The sequence below is a fragment of the Sebastes fasciatus genome, chromosome 11, assembly GCF_043250625.1.
Source record: "Sebastes fasciatus isolate fSebFas1 chromosome 11, fSebFas1.pri, whole genome shotgun sequence".
Taxonomy (NCBI): Eukaryota; Metazoa; Chordata; class Actinopteri; order Perciformes; family Sebastidae; genus Sebastes; species Sebastes fasciatus.
The window spans coordinates 29,999,741-30,026,393 of NC_133805.1; the positions used below are offsets into that span (position 1 = coordinate 29,999,741).

At 40.7% G+C, this 26,653-nt stretch overlaps 2 protein-coding genes across 2 annotated transcripts in view; one reads left to right on the plus strand and one right to left on the minus strand.

Moving 5' to 3' along the window:
* The first annotated feature begins 8,455 nt into the window (after window positions 1–8,455).
* Window positions 8,456–16,118, plus strand: LOC141777706 (uncharacterized). The gene is made up of 6 exons (XM_074652218.1): window positions 8,456–8,566; window positions 10,389–10,675; window positions 11,292–13,214; window positions 13,315–13,404; window positions 14,641–14,700; window positions 15,971–16,118. The coding sequence occupies exons 1-6, from the start codon at window positions 8,547–8,549 to the stop codon at window positions 15,997–15,999; spliced, it is 2,409 nt and encodes an 802-aa protein (XP_074508319.1). The 5' UTR covers window positions 8,456–8,546; the 3' UTR covers window positions 16,000–16,118.
* The window catches only part of gad3 (glutamate decarboxylase 3), a 28,688-nt gene continuing 18,146 nt past the window's right edge, over window positions 16,112–26,653 (minus strand). Inside the window, exons 7-16 of the mRNA XM_074652219.1 lie at window positions 26,185–26,300; window positions 25,433–25,512; window positions 24,515–24,569; window positions 23,919–24,035; window positions 21,899–21,963; window positions 21,422–21,500; window positions 19,993–20,142; window positions 19,045–19,152; window positions 18,643–18,732; window positions 16,112–18,516 (exon numbers count right to left, since the gene is read on the minus strand). Coding sequence (XP_074508320.1) covers window positions 18,343–18,516; window positions 18,643–18,732; window positions 19,045–19,152; window positions 19,993–20,142; window positions 21,422–21,500; window positions 21,899–21,963; window positions 23,919–24,035; window positions 24,515–24,569; window positions 25,433–25,512; window positions 26,185–26,300 — 1,034 coding nt within the window. The 3' untranslated portion in view covers window positions 16,112–18,342. The remainder of the gene's footprint in view (window positions 18,517–18,642; window positions 18,733–19,044; window positions 19,153–19,992; window positions 20,143–21,421; window positions 21,501–21,898; window positions 21,964–23,918; window positions 24,036–24,514; window positions 24,570–25,432; window positions 25,513–26,184; window positions 26,301–26,653) is intronic.

The window sequence follows — 26,653 nt, forward strand, 5'->3', positions numbered from 1 at the left end:
GTTTCAAATTGTCCTTTTTTTCACAACTCCTAATCAAGTATTAACATACATTTGATATTCAAATTACAGGATTATATTATATAGATTGATATTGTGGTTTTAGCTGACGTGTGTTGCCTCACTGTTTTGATCGATGCTCGTTCATGTCTATGTAGAGGGAGTACAAGAGCGAGCCCGAGCAACAGGACGCTGACTTTCGTTGACTTAACGGCCACAAATGTCGCTGTTAACAAGCTATTTCTGATCTTACATTGAGTCCCTTTAACATAACTTTGATATTCAAATTACGGGACTGTTACTTAAAAGGGTTTGGTTATCCTCAGATGTTAGCCTTGCTAGCGGCGTGGCTGATAGTAATGTCGGTACGTATGTTGGTCCACCACTTTTGTTCAGACTGAAAGATCTCACCATACAATAGATTGCCTTGGAGATTTGCACAGATATTTTTAGTTTCCAGAGGATACATCCTACTTACTTTGGTTATACTTTCATATAGTACCATTATCAGGTCTGTTTTTAAAAATGTGTCCATTACTTTAATTTATGACTAAATACCTAAAACTAATGATTTTCCCATCAGCCTCAGCTGTCCTTTGTGTTTAGTGCCAATAAGCAAATTAGAATTAATATGAAGTTAACACTTTATTTGACAATAATGAGCATGTTAAGAAGCATTTTGAGGTGTCGCATTAGAAAAGCTGTATTGCTGTAAAGTTATAAAACTCTATAAAACTTTCTCAATTGCACAAAAAAATGTTTACGCTTGCTTAAAGTGTTTTTTGCCTTTGTCGAATAAGAGTTGATGCTCTAAATGTAATATGGAAACGCCTTTGCTGAATAAATTCTGACGTAGCGAACATTTAACTCACATGACTGGTCAGCTGTTTCGGCTGTTGCCGTCTTCCCGGATATTCCAACAACGTGTGAATGCTTGTCTTTGTCCTCGGACAGCATGAAACATGACCAATACTAGCTGACGTGAATGAACTATTAAAACTAATTCCTGAAGACCTCTCCATTTTTCTCTCAAAGATGGTTGGATGGGCAAGGCAACTTGTTTTGTTTCTGGTTCGCAACCACTACTACTTCTACTCTACTTTCTGGTGGATTACAGCCATGCATAGCCTATAGCAGCAACTTCTGACCAAACTACGCTGTAACCGAGTTTATTCGCTCACATTTATTTTTTGCGACATTTCAAAAGTTTGCTTAAAATTCACATTTGACAATTGAATGTAAACACAGCTATTATGAGCATGTTAGCATGCTAAAGTGAACAATTTGCTCAAAGCAAACTGTGTCCTGTTGCGTACAGTGCATTAAAGGTGCAGTATATAGTATTTGGCAGTATCTAGAGGTGAGGTTGCAGCATTGCAACCAACTCCCGTGTGCCAAGGAGAACTGCGGTGGCCGACGTGAAAATGCGAAAACGTGAAAACTCGAATGGCCCTCTCTAGAGTTATCTATAGCTAGTGTATCTAGAGTGGTTTGTCCGCTCTGGGCTACTGTAGAAACATGGCGGTACAACATAGCAGACTCGGTGAAGAGGAGGAGATATAAACGGATCATTCTAAGGTAACGAAAACACGAAAACATACTTGTGTATATTATATTCCATTTCTGCCAATAGACCAACACACTGGACCTTAAAGTATTTTTAACAGATGCAGTTTAACTTTTAAAGATGCTCAAGTGCAAAAGTGCAACTTTATGTTGGTCCAGTTTCATCACTTCCTTTGAGTGAAGAATTGTATTTGGTTTTACAAAATTTGAATGAGGGAGGATGGGATGCTTTGTTGTAATAACTAATGTATTTCACATAAAACTTAACGTAATGCAGACTTTCATTAACCTGACCCTGTCAGATGGTTGGTTCTACAGAACCCATCTGAGAAGACGTCATGGGAAACTGTTTGGAAAAGGCACTTTCAAAAAATACTTGGTAGGTATTTTTTGATCTGTCAATCAAACTAAAGAGAGCAAAACTAACTGAAGGCAAAAACATCGCAGTACTTTACACATTCAGTGTCGTTCTTTGCTTATCTTTCAATGAAGAAATACTCTCCAGTTCTGATAAAACTGATGCTACTGGAACATCTACACTCACCTCTTCAGGAGCCGCTATTGTTGTTTACGAACAGTCGCCTCTCATACAACTATGAATTAAGATTCTATTTTAAATCAACTGTGAAACAGTACTGCGACATTTGAGAGGGGGGCAAGTGGTATTGGCTAGTGATGGCCTTATGTAACAATGTTTGGCTGTTTGTTGGTGAGTCCTTTGTTTGAGTTCCCATCATCACGAACCATTAGCTGGACGGTCTTTGTTAGACATTTGGCCATTAAACAGTCTCTGACAGTCTCTTTCAGTGTCACAGCTGCAGTGATGGACGGGAGGGGGACATGATGACAGAGACTTAAAGGTCCAGTGTGTAGTATTTAGGGGGATCTATTGGCAGAAATGGAATATAATATCAATAAGTATTTTTTTTAATCACCTGAAACTAAGAATCATTGTGTTTTCGTTACCTTACAACGAGCATCTCTTACAAAGGGAGCGGGTCCTCTTCACGGAGCCAGCCACCATGTTTCTACAGTAGCCCAGAACGGACAAACTGACTCTAGAGTGGGACATTCATGTGTTCACATTTTCGGCAAAGAGACAAATCCACAAATACTGTTGTTTTTGGTCCTGTTAAGGCATATGCCATATAGGCGGTTGCCTAGGGCACCACCTTCTGCGGGGCACTGGTCGCCCTCTAAAAAAAATATATATATAATTTTTTTTTTAAATGGCAGTGGGCATCCTTCCTCATTTTCTACACTGAGGTAACCAATGACAGACAAAGAAAGAAAGAAAGATATTTTCACCCCCATAACTCTCGTTGTAGTGAAACTGACTAAATGCCAATAAGCCAACAATATCAGGGACCGACAGTTTATTTATATTTTAATATATACAGTTATTTATGATTTTTAATAAAAATCTGAATTTTTGTCTTAAAACTAGGGTTAGGGTTCAGGGGGGTTGGACCCTAACCCTAGAGTGGCAGCGGGCGAGGGCCTCCAAATCCCAATTGTTCCTATAGGGCACCAAAAGGGCGAGAGACGGCCCTAGGGGACAAATCATCGGTCGCCTAGGGTGCCACCACTTTTAAGCCAACAATATCAGGGACCAATTGTTTATTTATATTATAATAAATACAGTTATTGTGAAGAAAAATCTGAATTTTTGTCTTAAAACTAGGGTTAGGGTTCAGGGGGGTTGGACCCTAACCCTAGAGTGGCCTCCAAATCCAAATTTCACCTGGTCCTGGTAGACATACCATGACAAACTCACTTTTTCAGTCCTTGTGCTCATACATTTTGGTATCTGGAGTTCCTACCAACCCACAGACTGTGAAATAATACAACCCAGTCAGTTTTTTTGTGGGCTGTTTAGATCAGAAAACATTTGATTCGACAAGCCAATAAAATTTGGCTCCCCTTCCTGTGTCACATTCAGGCTCATTAGAACATACCGTCCAGACAGTGATTATGGCCAGCATCGGACCGAGACCGATACTCAGTATCGGATCGGCGGATCCCTAATCTGAACTACCTTTGCAAAGGTGCACCATATTTTTTATCTCAAGCCAATCAGAGCAGACTGGGCTTTTTCAGGAGGGGTTCTTAAAGAGACAGGCGCTAAAACAGAGCATTTCAGACAGAGGGTGAATACAGGGATATTCAGACAGACACTATGAGAAAAATTATGTGTTTTTTGAACATTAAAGCACATAAAGATAGAAACCCAAAACACAAGTATGAACCTGGAAATGAGCGTGATGTGTCCCCTTTAATGGTCCATCCTGTCTCCACTCTGTCCTTGTCCTTGTCCCCTCCTGTCTGATGAATCTGGAGGGGATATTAATGAGAGGACAGATGAGCCAGAATTGGCAGCAGCACCACAGAGCTACAAAAAATGGCTAACAATGCCATGTCCACTTCAAAGGCAAACTGGAGACGTTTACTGTGTGTGTGTGTGTGTGTGTGTGTGTGTGTGTGTGTGTGTGTGTGTGTGTGTGTGTGTGTGTGTGTGTGTGTGTGTGTGTGTGTGTGCGTGTAGCGTTGCTGTCAGGATATGAAAGGGGCTTTGATGAATGTGAATGGGCTCTCTGCTTCACATACTAGGCCAGTGTTTTAGAGAGAGAGCGACCATGGCAGACAGAGAGAGGAGAGAGAAACTGAAGATGGGATTTATGAACATGAGGGTTTGTGTTGTGATTGTAAACATGATTCTCGTTAATCTGCTGCTCCACAGATTCTGTTCTGCTTTGAGAGAGAGAGAGATGCATGACTAATCCTCTGTGTTAACTCCAAATATTATGTAATGAAAGGATTCCCTCACCAACTTCCTCTCTCTGGCACTACTGACACCCCTCCCCCCATCCCAGAGTAACGTACAATGCCACTCTCTCCACGGCTGAGTGACAACAGTAACCATGACAACTGCATGTTCATATCATGAAATATAGAAAAGAGGGGGTGTAAAAAACAGCTTTTCCTTGGAACAGTTTGCAGGCTGACCTGAGCGGCGGGCCTATCTGGAAACAGAACCGCTCTTCCTGACGGGACCACACCTTGATTATTCTGCTAGGGTTCATGGCCTTAGAAATATCTCTGTGTGTGAATCAGTGCAAAACTGTGCAATATGGTATTTTCTGGGTATGCACGAATATGCACCAAAGTTAACTATAGTGGGGGACATGGGATGGGAGTTCTTTTGTGGGCTGCCTAGATCAGAAAACATCTGATTCAACAAGCCAATCAGATTTGGCCATGGATCTCAATTTTTAATGTATGGAATATGAATGCACATTCATAAATGATTTTCCAAAGAGGCCGGATGGGTTGAACTTGATCCATTATGCATCACGCTGTCCTTTCTAACCTTGTCATGTCTTTTTATCAGCGTACCATGGCTGCTTAGACCTGCTATGAGGCAGATGCATCAAATGAGAACTGTAAGAAATGTGTATGAAATCATCCTGTGATAAACATTGCTTTACACTTATAATGCCACTCATTGCTGTGGGTTTTACTATCTACTTACACTTCCAGTCAACAGCACAGTTTGAAACAGTGGGCAAGGGATATTTAACCCCAGGTAACCGTAGCAACAATATGGTTCATACCACAAGACGAACCTAACCAGGGGTTAAACTTTTGAATGGCTTAATCACAAACTTTCTCTTGTGGTAAATGGCCATGGTATAAATGCAATAATACACTCCAGAAAATAGTTTTACTTTGTGAAAGAAAAGCCACTGTGCTGGGCGTTAAGTGTAGGCACAGATGTGATAGGTAGGAACATCTGTAATGTAACCTTGGTTTTGTGTATCTATACAGCAACTAGCCTTGTGCCGGAGAGGATTCAAGTCCTCTTCTAACCACTTCTCTATGTAGGACGGAACCTGCCAAAATTAAAAATCAATACAAAAATGACTCGATAAATAAATTACTATGTCATTAAATATAACAAAGTAATAATAAAAATAATAATAAGATAAAATGTGACATAAATTGACATTTCTGTTTAAATTTGCTTTTTTATGTATTTATCGTTGTATTAATTCCCTTATTTATTTACTCTTCTGTTTAATTTTCCCTTTCATTTATATATGTCTTTATTTTTATACATTTAAAAAATTTATGTTTTCATTTTTGCATGTATTATTTATTTATTTTTGCTTTTATTTTTTATTTGTTCATTTATTTGTTCATTTATTTTTCAATTTCTCATACGTATTTATAAATGTATGTATCTATTTAGGTATTCGTGCATGTATTTATTATTCATTTCTGCACAATTTTGCCTTTGCTTTTCAATCCTTATTTATTTCCCCAAACTTATTTATTTCTGTATTCTTTTCTTTATACATTTCTTTACACATTTCTTTTTACATTTCTCTATGAATTTCTACCTCATTATGCAAATGAGAGGGCTGCCACTCAACGTGTTTCATGGGGTCATACATTGAAAAATAAATATAAAAGAAATAAAAGAAATTGCTACATTTAATGATATATTTATTTATTGAGTCATTTATTTATTCATTCATTTATTTTTGATTTTGGCAGGTTCTGTCCTCCATACTTTTCCTTGACCTCGATGGAAAGGAGGTCATGAAAAGATCTCTGGGAAAGAAGTATTTCTCTAATGAACGTGGCTTTTTGTTTATACGATATTTGCTGTTCATTACAGATTCTGTCTAAAGCTGTAATCCTCTAAAAGAGAAGGAGAGGTTTCAAATGTTGATAAGGTGGCGCCTACCCCCATCTTCCGCTACTCTGTTGTTGTGTTCAAGAGGAAAGTTTTTCATTATATACTGGAAAAACAAAGTTCGGAAACTTGTGTTTGGTGGATTATTTCTCTGTTGTTTCAATGCTAATTGGCATTGTATTTTACATCGTTGGAAAGCCTGTTTCTTTACCTTCGCAATGATGTCCAACTTGTAAGGATCATGCATTTGTTGGATGAGCAGCACAGCTGATTATGTGGGTAGCGCCCAAGAAAAATTTGCCAAAATGCTCTGCCAATGGTAAACAGTGTATTCTCATAAGGCTATCAGGAAGCCTGCAATGACTGCCCTTCACCGTCAGGCCCGTTTGCGCTGGTGTCGACAACACAGACAATGGAACCTGAACTTGTGGGGGAATGTCATGTTTAGCGATGAGTCCAGGTTCTGTCTGTGAAATGCTGGATGGCAGGGTGAAAGTATGGAGACGAGGCGGAGAACGCTATGCTGATTGTTGCACCGATGGAGTAACAGCTTTTGGTGGGGGCAGTGTCATGGTGTGGGGCCGCATCTCTCTCACTGGCAAAACAAGGCTTGTCATCATTGAAGGCCATCTCAATGCAGTGAGATATCGGGATGAGATTCTGCAGCCAGTGGCGATCCCATATCTCCACAATCTGGGACCTAACTTCATCCTCCAAGATGACAACGCTCGCCCCCACAGAGCCAGGGTTATCACAGACTACCTCCACAATGTGGGAGTAGAGAGAATGGAACAGCCTGCCAAGAGTCCACACCTCAACCCAATTCAACACTTGTAGGATCAGCTTGGGCGTGCTGTACGTGTTAGAGTGACCAACACAACCACGCGGGCTGACCTGCAACGAATCCTGGTTGAGGAATGGAACGCCATCCCACAGCAACGTGTGACCAGGTTGGTGACCAGCATGAGGAGGAGGTGCCAGGCTGTTGTGGCTGCGTATGGATCTTCCACCGCTACTGAGGCTCCTGACGGTGTTTTAAAGGAATAAAGTGTAAAATTGTCAATATGTCTTGTTTGTTCCTTGTTACTGATAGAGAGTTCAATCATCCAATCCACCAAACAACTCAAAACAAGAGTCAACACCAACAGCAAAATACACTGTTTACCATTGACGGAGCATTTTGGCAAATTTTGTCTTGGGCGCTACCCACATAATCAGCTGTGCTGCTCATCCCACAAATGCATGATCCTTACAAGTTGGACATCATTGCGAAGGTAAATAAACAGGCTTTCCAACAATGCCAATTAGCATTGTAACAACAGAGAAATAATCAACCAAACACAAGTTTCCAAACTTTGTTTTTCCAGTTTAGTTGCCCTCAAATCAGTCCCAGAATGAGCAGGGTCAAGTAGTGGGCAGTGCAATGTTAATGTCAGTCCTTGAAGCAAAAAAAATAAAAAATAAATAAAGATTCCAAATGATGACCTTCTGTCTTACTCCCACTTCCACACACTAACTAAGGTCAAACTGAAGGTACAGTCTTTTCCCTGCTGAATATGTTTACAGTGCCAACATTGGCACTTACATAATACAGCAAACACAAACATACTAGATATCACAAGACTTCTAAAGCTCCACTCACAAAAAGAGAGATTTGCCCTTTTGTATGGAGGCCCTGAAGGGCAAGGTGAAGATAGCTCTGGGTTTTTCGGAATTGTCTAAGTGTACAGTATCTAGTCTGGACAACACAACTAATAAAGCAAACGTTCTGGGGCAAATAAAAAATAACTGCAAAAAATAAATAATAAATGCAAAAATGAATAAATTAATTTATAAGATCAATACATCAATAAATAAAAGGAAAATTTAAAAAAATAAACAGAAGTGTAAATAAATACGGGAATTAATAATAATATATTTATATATTTATCGAGTCATTTAATTATTTATTGATTCATTTTTTTTATTTTGGTAGGTTCCGTCCTCCATACAGGAAGGTTCACTGAATAGGTGGAAGAGCTATGGCGTTGAAAAACTGTGCAAAATATAAACCAGACAAAGTATATCTGATGGAAGATTGATAGCAGCTTTCAGAGCAGCCAGCTGAGCCCTTCATTGTCTGACTGGAGTTTGGCTCCATCTAGTGTTCTGGTGACCTCAGTGCTGCTTCAAAACTCTAGATGAGCTGATGGCACACACACTTGACTGATCAGCAGCTACTTAAACTCAGGTGTGTCTGCTGCTTACCTTTAATCACTGTGTGTGTTGCTCTGTGTTTTTCATGTCCGCGTTCTCAACCAGGTAAAGTGATTCAACATTTTTATCACAAAATGCATGTGAAAGATTTGAAAGCATGATTTCTGTGTGGTGGCAGTAAATAATCCAGTTCAGGATTATTGTAGAACCGTGTCTCATGTTTTACTGTCATTCCTCATATTGGATTTTATTTTAATTGATTTGCTGTTATTCTTCACTTTAGAGCTTCAAGCTATTTAAATTTGTATTTTGGTTCACTTATCCACTTTAAAGTACATAATGCACAGTTTGAAACTTGGAATTATTAACAAAATAAAAGGAAAAGGACATAAGAGGATCAGACAGAACCACTAATAAACACTATGTGCATGAATGATTAAACTCTGTCATGTCGTGGTGTGTGAACATTTCAGTTGCTTCTGGCAGCAAAACCAGCTGAAATTAAAATGTTCCTTTGTCATGAATGTCATTTAAAGGAGACATATCATGCTCATTTCCAGTTTTATACTTGTATTTCGGGGTTCTACTAGAACATGTTTACATGCTTTAATGTTCAAAAAACACATTATTTTTCTCATCCGGTCTGTCTGAATATCCCTGTATTCACCCTCTGTCTGAAACGCTCCGTTTTAATGCCTGTCTCTTTAAGAGCTTTCTCCTGAAAAAGCCCAGTCTGCCCTGATTGGCTTGAGATAACATCATGGGGCACCTTTACAAAGGTAGTTCTCAAGCTGTGGGCGGTATATTCTAATGAGGCTGCATGTGACATGGGAAGGGGAGCCAGATCCGAATGGCTTGTGGAATCACATGTTTTCTGATTTAGACAGCCCACAAAAAACTGTCTGGGTTGTCTTATTTCACATTTTAAAACTATTTTTTTCGGGGGCTTGCAAAAGAATTAAATGTTAAGACAAAGACTGTGATAAATGTGTAAATACGATAATTTAACTAGTAGTAGTAATAATAATAATAATAATAATAAGGGTCCAAAAATATGTAAAATTGCATAGTCTTAAGTCAAAAACCTTAAAATATCTCCTAGTTTATTTGGTGTATAAATTCAGACTGTCTCTGTAGAATATGTAGGAGCATCCTGACTGGGACACTGCTCCTAAGACCTGAATGAAGAGCTAAAACACCTCAGCTCTGCATGTATACCTGCCTGTCTGACTGGCTGCTGTTGATTCCAGCCTCTAGACATCCTGTAATATATTAGTGATGCCTCATAACACAGGAAAGCACTTTAAGTATTAACACTACGTACAAACACACCACCTTAACCCTGTAATGTTCCCGTTAGAATATTATTGGGAGTATTATAGGCCTACTATAGGAGATGCGTAGCCCAAGTCGCAACTAATATTGACTGACACAGTATATTAAAGAAATAATGAATAAATAGGAAAAAGTCACAAAAGTTTTCTGATACCGGCCGATACACACAACGGCAACATGTGAATAAGAGTACTGCCACTTATTATTTTAAACTTCAAACACTGGTCAGGATATAGTGACCGTTTTATGAAAATAACCTTTTTATCATATTTACTCAAAGTTACTGACTGCAGCTTTATGTCCCTTCTTTCCTGCTGTGATATGTCTGCTGTGAAAAGGTGTGTGCAGTTAAACACAGGTTAGCTGCTAATGTCTTATCTTAACTGCCGTAGTGAGTTGTGGATGCTTATAATATAGGCCTACTTAATGTTATTACCAGTAATGTGAATTTACTCCAAATAGTCCCAAAAAAGCACTGTTTCCTCCTGTTTGAGTAATGTTCGCTAAAATCTACCTTGGCCAGCTGTTTTGGGAATGTACTAATGTGGATGCACAGCTGTCTTAACATTCCTTCTCCCTCCACCTCCTGTAGGTCGAATATGGCAGCAACGGCGGCCGTGAACAGACCTCCACCAGCTCATCCAGGACCAAATGGAGGGAACCTACACACTCGCGCTAACTGCAGCGGAGCGACCCCTCAGCAGCAGGATCCGGGACTGCATGGCACGAGCCAAGACCCGGGACCTTCATCCCATCCCCCACACCACGTCTACGGTCGGCCCTTCCTCTACGTCCCTGCTCCACCTCCACCCCCTTTCCTCCACTACCAGTGGCCCATGCCCTTCTCCTATAACCCCTTTGCAGGCTTCCCAGGCATGGGTGAGTTTTGTGTTTTTTTTCTTTTTCAAACTTTGGTGGTGATATTTTCAGGTTTTAGACATGCCATTGATTCCCTTTTTTCTATTACAATATATAAAAGGTGAAAGCTGAAATGACTTTTACTACTGGGTGCAGTTTGTTTGATAAAGTGGTGGCCACAATAACATGAACACCTGTACCAAACGTTTGTATCCCAATGCAATGGACTGCTACAGGAATGAGTCCTAAAACCTTGTAATGAGTTAGCATTCTAGCACTTCCTGTCCCTCGTCAGGAAGTCAATGGGATTTTTTAATGGGTTCTTAGTTAGATGCCTGAAATAAGGTCTGTGGTTAACACAAGCAGAAGAGATTTTAAGGCTTTGTTCTACGACATAAAATACATCAATAATTAAAGCTGCAAGCAGCGATGCAGCCTACAAAAATACGTCATCCCTGGAGCACTCTATAGTTCTGACATGTAATGTATGAAACTTTTTTATTTGTAAACTTCTTCTACAAAAGTTATATAAACTCTGGTATAATATTGTAAGGCTGTACTTGTTGGATTTGAACCAACATCTCATCATTGGACATCAGTTTATATGACCAATACCTTTTTTTTTTCTACCTCTCAGGCTATGGTATGGTGATGCCCCAATTCCCCCCTCCTCTGCCTTATATGGAGGCTCCAGCCTACATTATGCCCCACCCTCACGTTCAACCAGTGGACTACAGACGCTTGCTCCACCCCCAGGTCCACGCTCCCAGTGCACCCTACCAGAACCCAAACCAGGCCCACAGAGTTCGTCTGCCTCATACTGGCCCCATTAGAGAAACTGTGAACTGTGAGGTCCAAACAGAACCCACGCGGAGAGGCCATGGGAGCTACGATGAAGAAAGCCCCCTCGTCCGCTCAGATTCTGGGCGTGGATCTCCCTCGTCTTCGAGCTCCAGCTCCCAAAAGCGAAGCTCTGCCGAGGTTGAGAACTACACCTTACCCAGCAGTAATGCAAACGACACCCAGGTTAAAAGGACTGGCACAGTCAAACATGGCTTTAACGCCCTACATCCTACTAAGACGAAGACCGTCCAGTCCTGTATCAGAGGAACGCTAGAGACGCAGAAGAGCCGTAAAGACAGTGTCGGTCAGGAGAACGTCCCCCCTTGCAGAAACAGTCACTGCAACATATGGTCGGTGGGTTCTTCAGGTAGTATGGTCCCTGTGTGTACCTCTTCTCAACAAGAGGAGGAGGTTGTCAAAGAGAGACGCATCTCTGTTCCTGACATTCTGATGAGTTGGGGAGGTAGCACGCCGCAGGCAGCGATGCTGCAAATGGCCGAGAAGCTGGCTCAGAATGACCACCAGCTTCCGTCTTACAGAACCGAAGTAAAGCATGATAAGTCCGTTAACCAGAGTCCAACTGAGAGCAAGAATGGTCCAATGGCTGACTGTGCTGATGCTAATGACGCCGAGAGTAACTTGAGCTCTACGGACACCGCAACCCATTCCAAGATCCCCAAACTAAGAGAAGCTCACGAAGAGCAAAAGGTCAACTCTAGAAGAGAAAATGAGCCTGTGGGATTGGTCGGCATACCCTACAGAGATGAACTGCTACATTCACTAAACACATCCCATAAGCTCCCTGACAATGAGCAAGAAAATGGCGATGAGACAAATCCACATGAAGACACGACAGACATCACTCCCTATCAAAAGTCTTTTAATAGCTTTCAGATGAAGAGAAAAATTAATGAGTCTGTTTGGTCGGTGGAGTCTCTGGCCCCCTGTATCCCCACTAAGGAGTGGCTGTTGCACAACAGCACGTTTGAGCCAGAAGTCATAGTCGAGATGACGGAGGATGTTGAAAATGGTACACCGTTGACCCTAAATGACAACCTAATTGTCAAAGCAAGTAAAGAGAGGAGACGGACGCGTCGCAGGTGTTCCTTTTCTGACTCTGTTCTGATGTCGGACAGCTGGCTCATTTACAATACCCCCCCTGAGAAGCAAAGTCTACCAAAGAAGCCAGAAATTGAAAGTGACATTGATGCCTCTGAGATCCGACCAAAGCAAGTCCAGAGCACGGCTCCTTCAGAAAAAGATCCCTTAGCTTCCCCGACTCGCCTGCCACAGAGTCAGATAGTTTTATCTACCCCCACTGAAGAGGATGACGACAAAAATAGTTCTTCTGAACCAGAGGCTAATCGAAGCCCAAACCAGGAATCTCTCATTGTAAATGAGCAGCAGGAGAAAAGCGCCTGCTCTCCCGAGCAGGAAGAAACTCCCCTCTTGAACTCGGCGGCAGGTTTGACGACCTCAACTGCAGGCCAAAACCGAGTGGAAATGGAGGATGGAGCATGCGGGAACGAAGAAGTTGGTCAACTGAGAAACGAGCAACTGTGTGTCCCGATGGCTGACCAGAAGATGGCCGAAGTGTCTCCGTCAAAGGGACATTTAGTGGACTGCGGCATCCAGTGTATTGAACTCCAGCAGTGTGCTTCATGTAAGGAGAAGATCGGCACGGGACCAGTCAGAAGACAGTTTTTTAAATATTCAGGTGATCATCCTCCTGATTCTACAATGCTGAACATGTGCTGTGTCCTGTTGCCTCCTAAGGAAAAATGTGTGCAATGCTTTAACGGTTACTTATCTTATAGATGTGAAGAAAGGAAACAATGGCCAAGCAGACGGATTCTGCGTGAAGGGACAAATGCAGAAAAACCAGAAGAATCACTGGAAGAACAGAGGTAAAGCAGGGCCGGCTCTAGCCCAACACACACATCAGACATCGCAATGGTTTTAAGACAAAAATTTAGATTTATCTTCATAAATCACAGTATTTATTATAATATAAATAAACAATTGGTCCCTGATATTGTTGGCTTTAAAGTGTTTGGTCAGTTTCACTACAACTTATAATTTTATTAACAAATAAGTGCAGCCAGGGAGATGAAAGAGACTCACAGGGGTGAAAAGTGTTTATCTTTATTTTTTTCATTTGTTAGCTCAATGCAGAAAATGATGAAAGGCGCCCACTGGGAATTTTAAAACTTATTATTTTATTACTATTTTTTTAGGTGACCACAACCCCCAGAAGGTGGCGCCCTGAGGTAAAGCATGTGATCTAGAATTGATATAGCTGATGCAGCACGCCATCATCATGTCAGAATTTCACTTTGGTTTATGACCAAACTCCTGCAAGACCACACTTTTTATTTTAATTTTTTTTTTTTTTTTTAAGAAAAAAACATTTATACTGTTAAGTATTATTTTCCAGCATAAGCTTGTATACAAAATACAAGCTTATACAATCCTAGTCTCATTTATCCAGTTGTATGTTCACAATTTTCCAAACGCATGCATCTATGCTAAAATCGTACTACTCAAAACACTTTGGACAAGTAGCGTAGTGTTTTTAATAGTCAGGTTTTAGAGAAGATGTGTGTGTTTGGGAAGTAGTGAGCCTACGACTGGAAAAATGAGACTGGGAGACGGGACGTTTTGATATTGTTTTGCTGTTAACCCGACCTCTATTTACTTTGTTCATAAAGACCTCTCTGTTTTGTCATTGTTATTTCACCGTGGAGGTATGAGAGAAAAACAAAGTTTTCTTCAAGAGAGAACGCCGCCGAGTAGGCTGATGGATTTTTTTAATGATTCTGGTATTAAAAGTATAACATGTAACATGTTAATGTAAAACATTCTTAAAAGAAATAGACATTTCCCAAAGCCAGAAAATCTGCAGACTAAATAAGCATTTTTAAATTGTATAGTCAACTTCAGGACTGCGAGTGTGGTTTGATAATGACTAGTGAACACAAGTATATAACATCTTATTTTCCCCCCCCAATTAAACCCGTCCACTTCAAACCAGTAAGAGGGCACAGAAAAACAAACTGTTGGGACTTTAGCAAAGAAATTGTGTGATCATGTTGGACACCAAGCAGAGGGACCATAAACAACCTCTCTCTCTATGTCTACAGAAAAGCACAGCAGCCAGCAGGAAGCCTACAACGGATTTAGCAAACCTGTGAAACCTCAAGGTGAGAATCGCAGCTCTTCTTCTTGCTTGTGTCGGGACGGGTGATCGAGATCACGCGGTGCAGATTGCTTTGGAAATTGAGGCTTTTATTCAAATCAAAGACTAGATTGAAAAATTCTTTAGTTTGGTTTGTGAAGATTGGTGGGAACATTGTTTTTAATGGTGCAGACCAAACGTCCACACACATCAAATGATCATAACTCTAGATTGTTAATTAATGAAACATAGAAATAGAATAGGAGTAGAACAGACATTGAACTGTTTTCTATGGTCATTTGACTCGTAGAAAAGAAAACGGCAGTTGTTGTTGTTATGGTGACAACATGTCAGTGGGCTGTAAAGGCGAGCTGTGGTCGCAGCTCGCCGGGAAGAGAGCAGACGCAGCTCCGGAGACGGATGGCTGGCAAGTTAGCTAGGTAGCTTGTCCTTCTCCGGAGCGGTGGGGCACTGACACTGACCACCATCCCGCTGTTGGGCTCATTTTCTATAAGTGTAGCATTAAAGCATGGCGGAAAGCTAGCTATATAGCTAGCTTGCTAATTCCACCATGCTTTAATCAAAGAACGTATAATGCCAAGAAGTGAATGTCAACTACTCGTTCCATTGTATCAGCAAAGCCACGTTTCCGCCATTATGGACTGAAAGCGACTACCAGTAAAACGTCCGACTACAAAGTACCGTTAAAAAAGTAAAACAAAATTAGTTCTATTTTATTGTTATATTCAATGTCTCTACCAAAATGTCCTGTGTTGAACAATAACAATATTATAAATAAGCGGTTTCAGTCCAATATGGCGGCAGCGGCTGTTTCGTCTCTTTCTATACTTTAATGCTACACTGTTTACAGAAAATGAGCCAAATAAAGTGGTCACTCATCTGTCGGTGGCAATGTGCTTTACTCCGTAGAGTGTGTAGATGAAGCCTTAAGTTGTTAATTGTACTCATTTACTGTCTCTCCATGCTTGGTAACGTTACTACTCCACTGCTTGTTTAGTCATTACCGTTGAGGCCGTGACTTTCTTTTATTTCCATACCAGTAGCTTCTCATTTGAATTCAATGCTGCAACACTGTCTTTAAAAAAAAAAAAAAAATCTGCTATTACTAGATGGCGTCAACCACTGTTATGTAGGAACGTGCTACTAGATTTCAGTACATTGGACAAAGGTTTCTACTGTTCTATTCACTAACTAACCTGAAGAACGTATTCATGACTTAAGAGATGAAAAGCAGGCTTTCTTTGCCTTTTAATGCACTGCATTTCTTCTTCCAGGTGGACACAGAAGGAACACACGCTGCTGAGCACTGCTGCACTCCACAAGACAACTCTTGGTTTTAAAGATACAATTTAATATTAAAAATGAATTTCAAATTAAATGTACTAATTCTATTTTTCAATAAATTTATAATACATTTTTAAATATGGTCTGTTATCTTAATGGCAACTTTTGGGCTAGTTTTTAATCCTTTCACTTATTAATACACAGAATAAAAGTTAGGTTCTCTTTCTGCCCATTTTCCCTGAGAACTCATCCATTAGAGTTACTTTAAGTTCAATAGTTGACTGAACTCTACGGACCTATAAGATAAATGTGCAGCATAGACTGTTTGCTGAAGGCAGTGAATGTGTTTCTTGGAACAGGTTTCTGGTTGAAGTTTTGTATAGCAAGGACTTGCATGTCACTGAATGGAATTTTGATCAGATTAATCAATTGCAGAGTTGTGCAGAGTCTTGCAGTATCTTTGAAATCTGCTTGTGGGAACATTTAAAAGCATTGTTGGTTGTTCAAGAACTGTAATATTCTTTCTAAATAGAATATTTGAAGTTCGATGAGAAAATATTTCCTCCCATGTTGTAACATATACCCAAGTTTATTATCTCTGACACAACTTGATGAGAAAGTCGGCAACACTGACAGTCCGTTCCTTCAGGCCTCCCTTCTAAAATACTCCCCATAAATTATCATGACGGACCGAGTGCACTCAGATAGACGGACAGGTAGCCGTCCAATCTTTTCATTCAGTCCTGCAACAGCCACAGATACCCGATTCTTTTTTTTTTGGTCAGATCATTTGATTTATTGATTGCTGTCTGAATGTAATGACAATTTCAACTGACATAAAATAACAAATGTATTTGAAAAACATCACCCACCCTAAGTTTAAAGCTTCAGTAGGCAGAATATTTTTGGCATCATTGGGCAAAAATTCCATAATCTTTCATCATATTGTAATTCAAGTGTTCTTAGAGATAACTAGACTTCTGCACCTCCTCATGGCTCTGTTTTCAGGCTTTAGAAAATCTAGCCCATGATGGGAGACTTTGGCCAATCAGGTCATTTCAGAAAGAGAGAAAGCGTTCCTATTGGCTGTTCAGTCACTCGCAAACTCCGATCAAATGGTCAAACTAGGCAGCACTGATCAAATATGAATCAATATTCTGTTACTGTAATGCCTATTTCTCTCCTCAAATGTTTTCAGAAACATCTTGTGTACTGTTTAGCTGTAAAATGAGAAAGTTTGCTACGGCTGGGGGGCAGTGCTTGGTATTTCCTAAGCAGATCTAAACATGGCTGCCAGGTCACAAACTTTCTTGAGGTTTAGTTTGATCAGAGTTTACGAGTGATTGACAGCTGCTCAGAGACGGCAGGCTCCAGCTCGACTTCTATTGGTTGTTTTCCGGTCTGTGAAATCTTGCAGATGCCGTTAGGAGCACCGGAGCAACATGATTTTTTTTTTTTTCAGATTACCTGCCTCGTGCACTTTTGCCAGGACATAGTAACCGTTTTATAAAAATAACTTTTTTTTTTATCATATTTGCTCCAACTTGCCAACTTCAGCTTTAAGAGATACAATTAAACATATTTTCAGATATATTAACTTGATTGAGGCAACCCTAAAACCGCACAGCAGATTGGATGGAAAACATTGATTGCTAGAGTGTAAATGTAAGTAAAAAAAGTCCACATTTTTAATGTTGGAAAAAGGCTCCATAATGCTGTAGGACAGCAATGCTGTAAAATGATAAAGTTATGTTAAGCAGAGGCTGTAGAGCGTAGCTGGAAGTCATTGTCAGAAGCCTGTTTGACTGTGTACCCAGGCTGGATACAACATAGGCTAATAGTGCTACAGGAATGAGCGTAAAATACATCAATAAATACCCCACTCGTGAATTTTGAAGCTTTTACGTTAAACGGTGGCTAAATGAGACTACTAAACATCATCACGCCGACTCGTCCTCCGTTACAGCTTCGTTTTGTGTACTCGCGCTCATGTCGCCGTGGTGTAGTTCCTTTATAGCCTAACATTAGATTTTTACTTCTGGTGATTACATTCACACTTCAAAAATCATAAAAGTGGTGTTCATTTGTGAAGAAGAATTTGTGCTGTATAAAACATGTATCATAAACGTTTGTTTGCCACAGAGCTGATTTTCTGCAATAATACAAAACCCAATGGAACAATCCCATTGGGTTTTTGTTGAGGGATCCAGGGCGATCGATGCTAACTTCCTGGTTGGCCTACAGAAATACATCATCCCCGCAGCCCTCTACGGCACAGTAAAACAATGGTCTCATAGTTGGATGGACTCATTTTCTTCAAAATGACACAAAGTGGGGTGAGACCAAATAATCACATCAGATCTCATAGGTCATCACCCAGCCGGGTGATCTCGTCCAGCAGGAAGTCGATGTCCTCTTGTTGTGTGGCGGGATTGGAGAACACACACCTGAAGAAATTGACTTTGGCTCCCAAAGGCTGATAGCCAATCAGAACAGAGCCCTTCTCCATCATCCTGCCTTTGATCCGAGGAGCCACCTGCAGAGACATAAAAGAGTAAGAACCTCTTTTCTTTGTTATGTCAGTCTCCTTTAAACCCTTTTCACCCATTTTCAATATAAAGACTGAGTGCGTCCAGAGGAAACCCTGATGGTCTGTACTGACCTGATGGAGTCTTGCGTCTCTGTCAGGTCCAGCTGGCAGGCCTCTCAGACTGGGAGGGATGTACCAGAAACACACATTACTGTGCTCCGGCTGTGTGAGAGGCAGACGAGAGATATGCCCAGTAAGAACTGATTGTGGATAAAGAAACACTAAGACTAAACTGAACTAAAACTAATAACTAGGACCAAATATACACAACGATAATGCCTGGTAATATTCTGTACATGGTTAGTGTAAGAGGTCTGGCTGTCTTTGACATCTACAATAGTTTACAACCAGGCTAAATTAGGTTGAAAAGTGAAAATGTTTTAGACGTCTAGGATACATATAACTGTTGTTTTAAAGGTGCAATGTGTAACACCTGGCCACGTACTCCAAACAAATAGTACCAACCAGCCTTACTTTGTTTTTGAAGACCAGTTCGAAGTCTGTCCTCCTCTGCAGTTGATCATACAGGTACTCAGCATTCTCTAAGCATTTGTTGACCTGAGATCCGAAGCCCTCGGAGCCCTGACAGAGTGAGCGTCAGAGACAATGACAGACAGAGACACAGACAGTTAAAGAGCTCAGATTCAGTCTGGTTTAAAGTAGGGCTGTCAAAATGAACGCGTTAACACAAATTAATTTTAACACCACTAGTTTCTCTATCACATTAATGCAACTTGCGATTTTTAGATTGTAGCGGGCTCACTTTTAAAGCTAGAAAACCTAAGGAATCCATCGGTACCAACCATGTCATACTAGTTTGTCGTGAAGGAGGTTAAATAACGCTCCAAAATCAGGCATCATTTTTGCAAGGAAAAAAGAGTCTCTTGACCTCTGACCTCAAGATATGTAAATGAAAATGGATTCTATGGGTACCCACGAGTCTCCCCTTTACAGACATGCCCACTTTATGATAATCACATGCAGTTTGGGGCAAGTCATAGTCAAGTCAGCACACTGACACACTGACAGCTGTTGTTGCCTGTTGGGCTGCAGTTTGCCATGTTATGATTTCAGCATATTTTTTATGCTAAATGCAGTACCTGTGAGGGTTTTTGGACAATACTTGTCATTGTTTTGTGTTGTTAACTGATTTCCAATAATAAATATATACATATATTTGCATAAAGCTGCATATTTGCATAAAGCTGCATATTTGCCCACGTCCATGTTGATAAGAGTATTAAATACTTGACAAATCTCCCTTTAAGGTACATTTAGAACAGATAAAAATGTGTGATTAATTTGATTCGAATTAATCACAATTAAATAATTTGAATTAATTGACAGCCTTTGTTTAAAGCACAGCAGGTGATGTGAAAAACATTATCACTCTGGGGTTACACTGATACTGATCATGAATACCTTTGCCTTCCACATGAGCCACAGTTTGAAGACGTCGACATGTCGGCCACACTGGATGCTCTTATCTCCAGTATCATAGCTCACGTCGTAGGGTTTGTCTGTCTGGAAAAGGTACTCAGCCCCCAACTCATTACACTCCTTTAAGAGACCCTGCAGAGGAGAGAGGCATGGGACATTCACACAGCTAGAGATCATACATGGACAACCTTTAAAGACAACCTTAGGAGATCCAATGAAGAAATGAATAAAAGAACAATGAGGAATGCAGGGAGGTTCACATTCTGAGATGGGAAACCATCTCTTTTGCTGCGAACAATTTCAGCTCATTTACACTTTTGAGATTCACACTTTTTGTTGCCAGAATGACCAGCTGGCTGAACCCAGAAGTGGCTCTGCAGAGCGAAAGATGGACATGAAGAATTATTTAGTTAAAAACTAAATGTTTATGGGGCGACCTGGTAGCCTTACCGCAGCGGCACGGGGTCATCCCCTCTCTTTCTCTCTCCCCCTGTCATAACTGTCACTCTCAAACAAAGGCAGAACCCAAAAAAAATAATTTGAGAAAAACCCCAAAAACCTTAATGTTTATACTTATTCAGACCTCCAAATAACTGCTTTTTAGCTGGGTACAGGCTGTCTCAGTGGACTCACTCAAGACCATGGACTATATGACCCAGGTTGTTAAAAAAAAAAAAAAAAGAGAATTGCCCTTTATCCTGCTGTGGCAGTTGTGGCTCAGAGGTGGAGCAGTGTCCTTGAGCAAGACACTTAACCCCAAACTGACCCTGAAGGCTGAGTCATCGGTGTGTGAATGAGTATTTAGATTAGATCCTGATGGGCAGGTTGACACCTTGCATGGCAGGTTCTGCCATCAGAGTATCAATATGTGTGCGAATGGGTGAATGATGACATGTAGTGTGAAGCGCTTTGAGTGGTCGGAAGACTAGAAAGGTGCTATGTAAATGCAAGTCCATTTACCATTTATCCTTTATCCCAAACTTCACAGGGCGTGCGCCAGGATTTGTCTGCTCTGAGGTTGTCAAAATTAGATTTGCTCATGTATAACTAAAATCCTAATAACACACTTACACACATACTTAATTTAAACAAAATTCTGTATATAAAACTAGTTAAAAAGATATATATTTTTTGCTACTTAGTAGCAAAATTTAACAAAATATTCTGCTTCAATCAATATTTGTTGGCATTTAGCCTTTCAAAAACAACATTTTCACCGCGGTCCAAAACCTATTTGCTCTCCCACACAAAGGAAGACCCGCACCTGTATTAACTGACTGACCGAGACACAAGACGGACATCGTCCTCCCTGAAGTTTGGCTAAAAACATTCAGTGAATAGCCTCCAAAGGTAGCCATGTCATTTTTTTGTGATGTACCCTTAAATAGAAGAGTAGAGGATAATGGCTTACTCTCTTCTTGACTAGTATGACAGAGCACTGCAGAGGGACGCCCATCATCTTGTGAGGATTCCATGTTACAGACCAGGCTCTGGAAAACAATCATTTCAAATTTAAAAATGTCACACTGACCGACATTGGCAACCTTAGACCCTGCTGCTAACCATGGGAAAAAAACAGCATCTGGAGTGGACAGATTGTTTGTCTTTCTCTGCAATGAGATGGATGGTGTGGAAAATAACCAGGCAAAGATTTATAGAAAGGAAATCAAGTTAGGTGGTTGGTAAGTTATATAACACAGGAATTTCTATTGAGTTTCTTGGACCAACCAGTTGATTGAGATTTTGCAAATAGTGCCAGTTGTCAACATGCTGTGCTTTATTATTCCAGCTGAATGCGAGAGTCTTTGTAGCGGTGTACCGCAGAAATCCAGAGAGAAAACAAAGACGCACTGTGTGAAGTGGTTGGCTTGTGTTTGGGTGCAGTTACCGTTCAATGCCCTGTAGTTTCATCCTGTGCCTGTCTGACATCAGCAGGCCTCCACCCCACGCTGCCTGAAGGGACACAGTCAAACTCATAAAACATACTGATTCATCTAAAGCCGTGGGCACACTGCCCGCTTCAGGCTCGCGTGACGGCAGCGTCGCGTCATGGCTGCGTGATGCCCACCTAGGGTGTTCACACTAGACGCGAGTTAGCTGCCTGTAGGGAGCGTGTCTGCTACCTGTCAGCTGTGTTTCTTCTGCTGCTGATAGCCCTTTCTTTCTACATAGAGTTTGCCTTTTAATGGCCATTTAACTTCATGATAAATATAATTTATATTTATTTTAGACAGAGAAAGGTTCAGAAACGTGTGGTAATTAGTAAATAATAGTAATAATCCACAATTAAAACTCTGTACTGTATTCATTAATGATGCTTTCCAAGTCACTGCTTGTTCCACATCACTGTCCGGCACATATTTCTGAATAAAAGCCTCGTGTTAACAAATGAAGGGATTCTGTTTATAGAAAAAATGCCTGAGGGCTTTTATTTTGAAATGAAAGCAGGAAGTGTTGATTTACTTAACTTTACTTTTTTTTCATCTCCGTAACATATTCTACAGATAAACCTCGAAACTGTAGTAAAGTCTTGCTGGTATGAAGTTAATATACAGTCACTAGATCCCTTTCACTGTCTGTGACATATTCTACAGATGTCTAGACATGTAAACTGTATTATGTAGCTGATATGATGTCCATATACTGTCAATAGATCACCTTCACTGTCTGTTGCTGCTGGGACACGCAGCTGAGACGCGAGGGGCTCGCGTGTAAAATAGGCGACCCTTCCATTCTATAAAATAGACGCGTGTCTCACGCGCGTGAGACGCACGTGAGACACGCGTCTCATGCGGACAGTGTGTCCACTCTAACCTGTTAACATGGACGCCGAAATAAAAAACAATACGCCACGCGAGACTCACGCGAGACTGATGCGGGCAGTGTGTCCACCACTTAAGTCCTACACATTCTGGCTGTATTTGTCTGTGCAGCCCAGTCGCACAGTAGTTTGTGGAAATAGTCACGGAATTTAATGTATTGATTCATGTACATAGATACGAATTTCAAATTTTTTCGTCAGCACAAAATCAGTTCCTATGTAATTCACGTAATTGTGAACCGGGAAGTATAGAGAGCAGCGAATGCCGCATAGGGAGGAAGTCGGAGTTTTGATCGGATGTGGATCAAAAAACACAGGACTTTCACCCAGTAGACTGCTGTTCGTGTCTCATGTGAAACCAGGAGTAAAAGTTGATTTATTTGTCACGTAACTTCTGTACCTAAGTTACCGAATGTCGCCACAGATGCAAGTGCAAACGCAAGGGCTTTCATTGGTGGGCCATAGGCTCAATCACCATGGTGTTACATCATTCGGCAATAGATAGTGACTTAAAGGACCAGTGTGTCGGATTTAGTGGATATCTAGCGGTGAGGTTGCAGATTACAACCAACTGAATACCCCTCCGCTCACCCCTCCCTTTACAAGCGTGTCGGAGAACTATGGTGGCCTTCAAGTAATGTAAAAACGCAAAAGTCTCTCTCTAGAGCCAGAGTTTGGTTTGTCCGTTCTGGGCTACTGTAGAGACATGAAGGAGCAACATGGAGGACTCTGTGAAGAGGACCTGCTCCCTATGTAGATATGAAGGACTCAATCCAAGCAACGAAAACACAACGATTCTTAGTTTCAGGTGATTATACACTAATGAAAACATAGTTGTGAATATTATATTTAATTTCTGCCTGGAGATCCCACTAAATCCTAAACGCTGGACCTTTAAGAAAAATGTATTTAATTGAAAATCTTCAAGATTATTACTTTACTTATTTACAATGATTATTGCATAATGAAAAATAATGGATTGGTGTGTGTGTGCGTGTGTGTGTATATGTGTGTGTGTGTGTGTGTGTGTGTGAAAGAGAGAGAGAGAGAGAGAGAGAGACAGAGAGAGAGCAAGAGAGCATCTTACATCAACATGCATCCACAGTGTGTGTCTATGGCAGATGTCAGCGATGGCATTGAGAGGATCGAAGGCTCCGTACACCGTGGTGCCTGCTGTCGCGTTCACGTAGAACGGAACCAGACCCTGGAGAGAGAGAGAACTGAGGTTGATCTCATCATATGTATGTACGACCTTTACTCTCTGTTCCAGCTGTTAGCACTCCATCAACTGTGACTGTGTCATCTATAACACATATCAATTGAGGTTTTTGTGATGAACCAGCAATTTAAAGTATGGCCCAATCCCAATGTCATAACGCTATGAATTGTGGGTAATCTCCTCCGGCAAAGTCTGCAGAAATGCAGATTTACGGAAAGTGTTCATAAAGGGCTCAAAATGTCTCCAAGAGAGCCCTCAAGGACTTAATGGTTTGACAGTAGGACAGCCCTGAACCCTCACAGACTTAAAGTCTGTCTCTCAAAGTCTGTGAGTCTGTGAGTGTGGACATTGGGATTGGGCCTACTGTATGTCTTAATACTGTGAAATTGGGACATTTTGAACACATTAAGTATTTTCTCATAAAAACTCTACACACTGGAATATTTCCCCCCTTTCATTCATACCTTTTCTTCAGCTGTAACAATGGAAGACTCAAGTTCGGCAGGAATCATTTTCCCTCTTGAAAGACCAAAAGAAGACAAAAGTTAAGTAAATTTGAAATTATTAAAGGGGACATATCATGCTCCTTTTTAGGTTCATACTTGTATTTTGGATTTCTACTACAACATATTTACATGCTTTAATGTTCAAAAAACACATTATTGTTCTCATCCTATCTGTCTGAATGTCCCTGTATTCACCCTCTGTCTGAAACACTCCGTTTTAGCTCCTGTCTCTTTAAGACCCCTCCTGAAAAAAGCCCAGTCTGCTCTGATTGGCTTGTAAGAAAAATATGATGCACCTTTGCAAAGTTAGTTCTCAAGCCGTGGGTGATATATTCTAATGAGCCTGCATGTGGCACATGAAGGGGAGCCAGATCTGCTTGTTGAATCAAATGTTTTCTGATCTAGACAGCCCACAAAAAACTGACGGGGTTGTCTTATTACACAGTTTGTGGGTTGGTAGGAAGTCCAGATACCCAAATGGATGAACACAAGCACTGAAAAAGTGACTTTGTCATGATATGTCTCCTTTGATGCATTGTGTATATAAGACATATTGACTTGACAGACCCCTGAAACCAACATGCTTTCTAAAGGCATTCTAAAAGTCTTTAGTCAACAAACTGTTTACACAATAGACAAATTATCCGTTTAAACAGAAAAATACTACAATGTATTTTAACGATAGAATAATTTACTATGCATTAAACATGTAATATAGGCTACAGTATGTTTACTAGCCCACTGCATGGACAAATAACCCCCAGAACACACACAGGCACTAACACATTCAAAGCTGCAACAGGTGAGCAAACATTTCCATTGTCCTGCGACTAATAACATACACATGTGTACTTTGTGAGTGTCTAACTTACCCACCTTTCATCACATTTCACCATGACCACATTCTCACTGCCCATCCCCAGCACAGCTGCAGATTTCTTTACTGAATAGTGGCTCTGAATGGGTGAAAATACAGTCTTTCATCTCCATTTGTCTCAACTCAAAGACTTTTCATTCAGCTGAAAACACTGGCTTCAACACTGTTTGGTTCTAAGAGGAAGTTCCCAGGTGCACATGTCAAGTGTGAGAGCCGTGGTTACATCTCCAGAGATTGAGCTGTGTGTGTTTGTAAAAATGATGCAATGCGGCTTTTTGTTTGGAGGTAATGGCTCGGTGTGCTACAAGCTCTCTGAAGGCCTAACTCAATGACATGTTCTTTGTAACCTCTTTCCTGAAACCATTCATACAGAGTGATTCAGTGATGAGTCCTAAAACCCAGAAATGATTTAGTATTTTAGCACTTCTGGTTCCTTCGCTTGGATGTCAGTTTTGGAAGTTTTTTGAATGTGGTTTTAGTTAGATGGCTGTAATAAGCTCTGTGGTTAAAACAAGCTGAAGAGATTTTAACGTTCACTCTCGTTCAGCCTATCAGAGGCATTTATACTGGTATCGGAACTACTCTACAAAATTCAGTACTCAGAGTCAAACTTAAAATAAATCCGGATTAATATTTCAATGCTCAAACTCAACAGAAGATCAGTGGGAGGTTGCATTTGATCTCGGCTTTTCAATCCACATTCTCCTTATGTTCCTCAGAGTGTAATAGTCAGCGTGTGAGATGTGATTACATGTTCTGAAGTGAAGAGGGCCAGCTGAGGAAGAACTCCCATCCCTCTGGTCTTCACCTCTGGGTAGAAGTGATATCTGGCCACCAGGATGCTGTACAGGTTGGATATTGTGCCTCCTTCAGAAAACAGAATGAACAGTTTATGGACAAGTAGTTTGTGCTGTGCCTCTGTTCATTTGTTTGTTGTTGTGTCTCAGTTCCATACTATATCCTATGAACTGTATGTTGTAACCATTTCTTTTTGAGTTGCACATATTCTAAAGCATGCAACGGAATTCAATGACATACCTCTACAGCTGTACCAACAGCGCAGTTCACACACTCACAATAATGGTTAATGTATAGTTAATGTATAGCAATTGAACTGTTTAAATTGAGCTTTCACTGGATTTTTTAGGCAAAATAAAGGTGACATAATAACCCAACCTTTTGATGCTCTGCGTCACCTTTAACAGTTCATCCATCCACTC

Bases quoted from the DNA above. Each gene is read 5' to 3' on its own strand.
- LOC141777706 (XM_074652218.1), top strand. From the start codon at position 8,547: ATGTCCGCGTTCTCAACCAG. The intron at 13,405-14,640 runs GTAAAGCAGGGC...CTATGTCTACAG, and splicing joins GAATCACTGGAAGAACAGAG to AAAAGCACAGCAGCCAGCAG. The intron at 14,701-15,970 runs GTGAGAATCGCA...TTCTTCTTCCAG, and splicing joins CAAACCTGTGAAACCTCAAG to GTGGACACAGAAGGAACACA.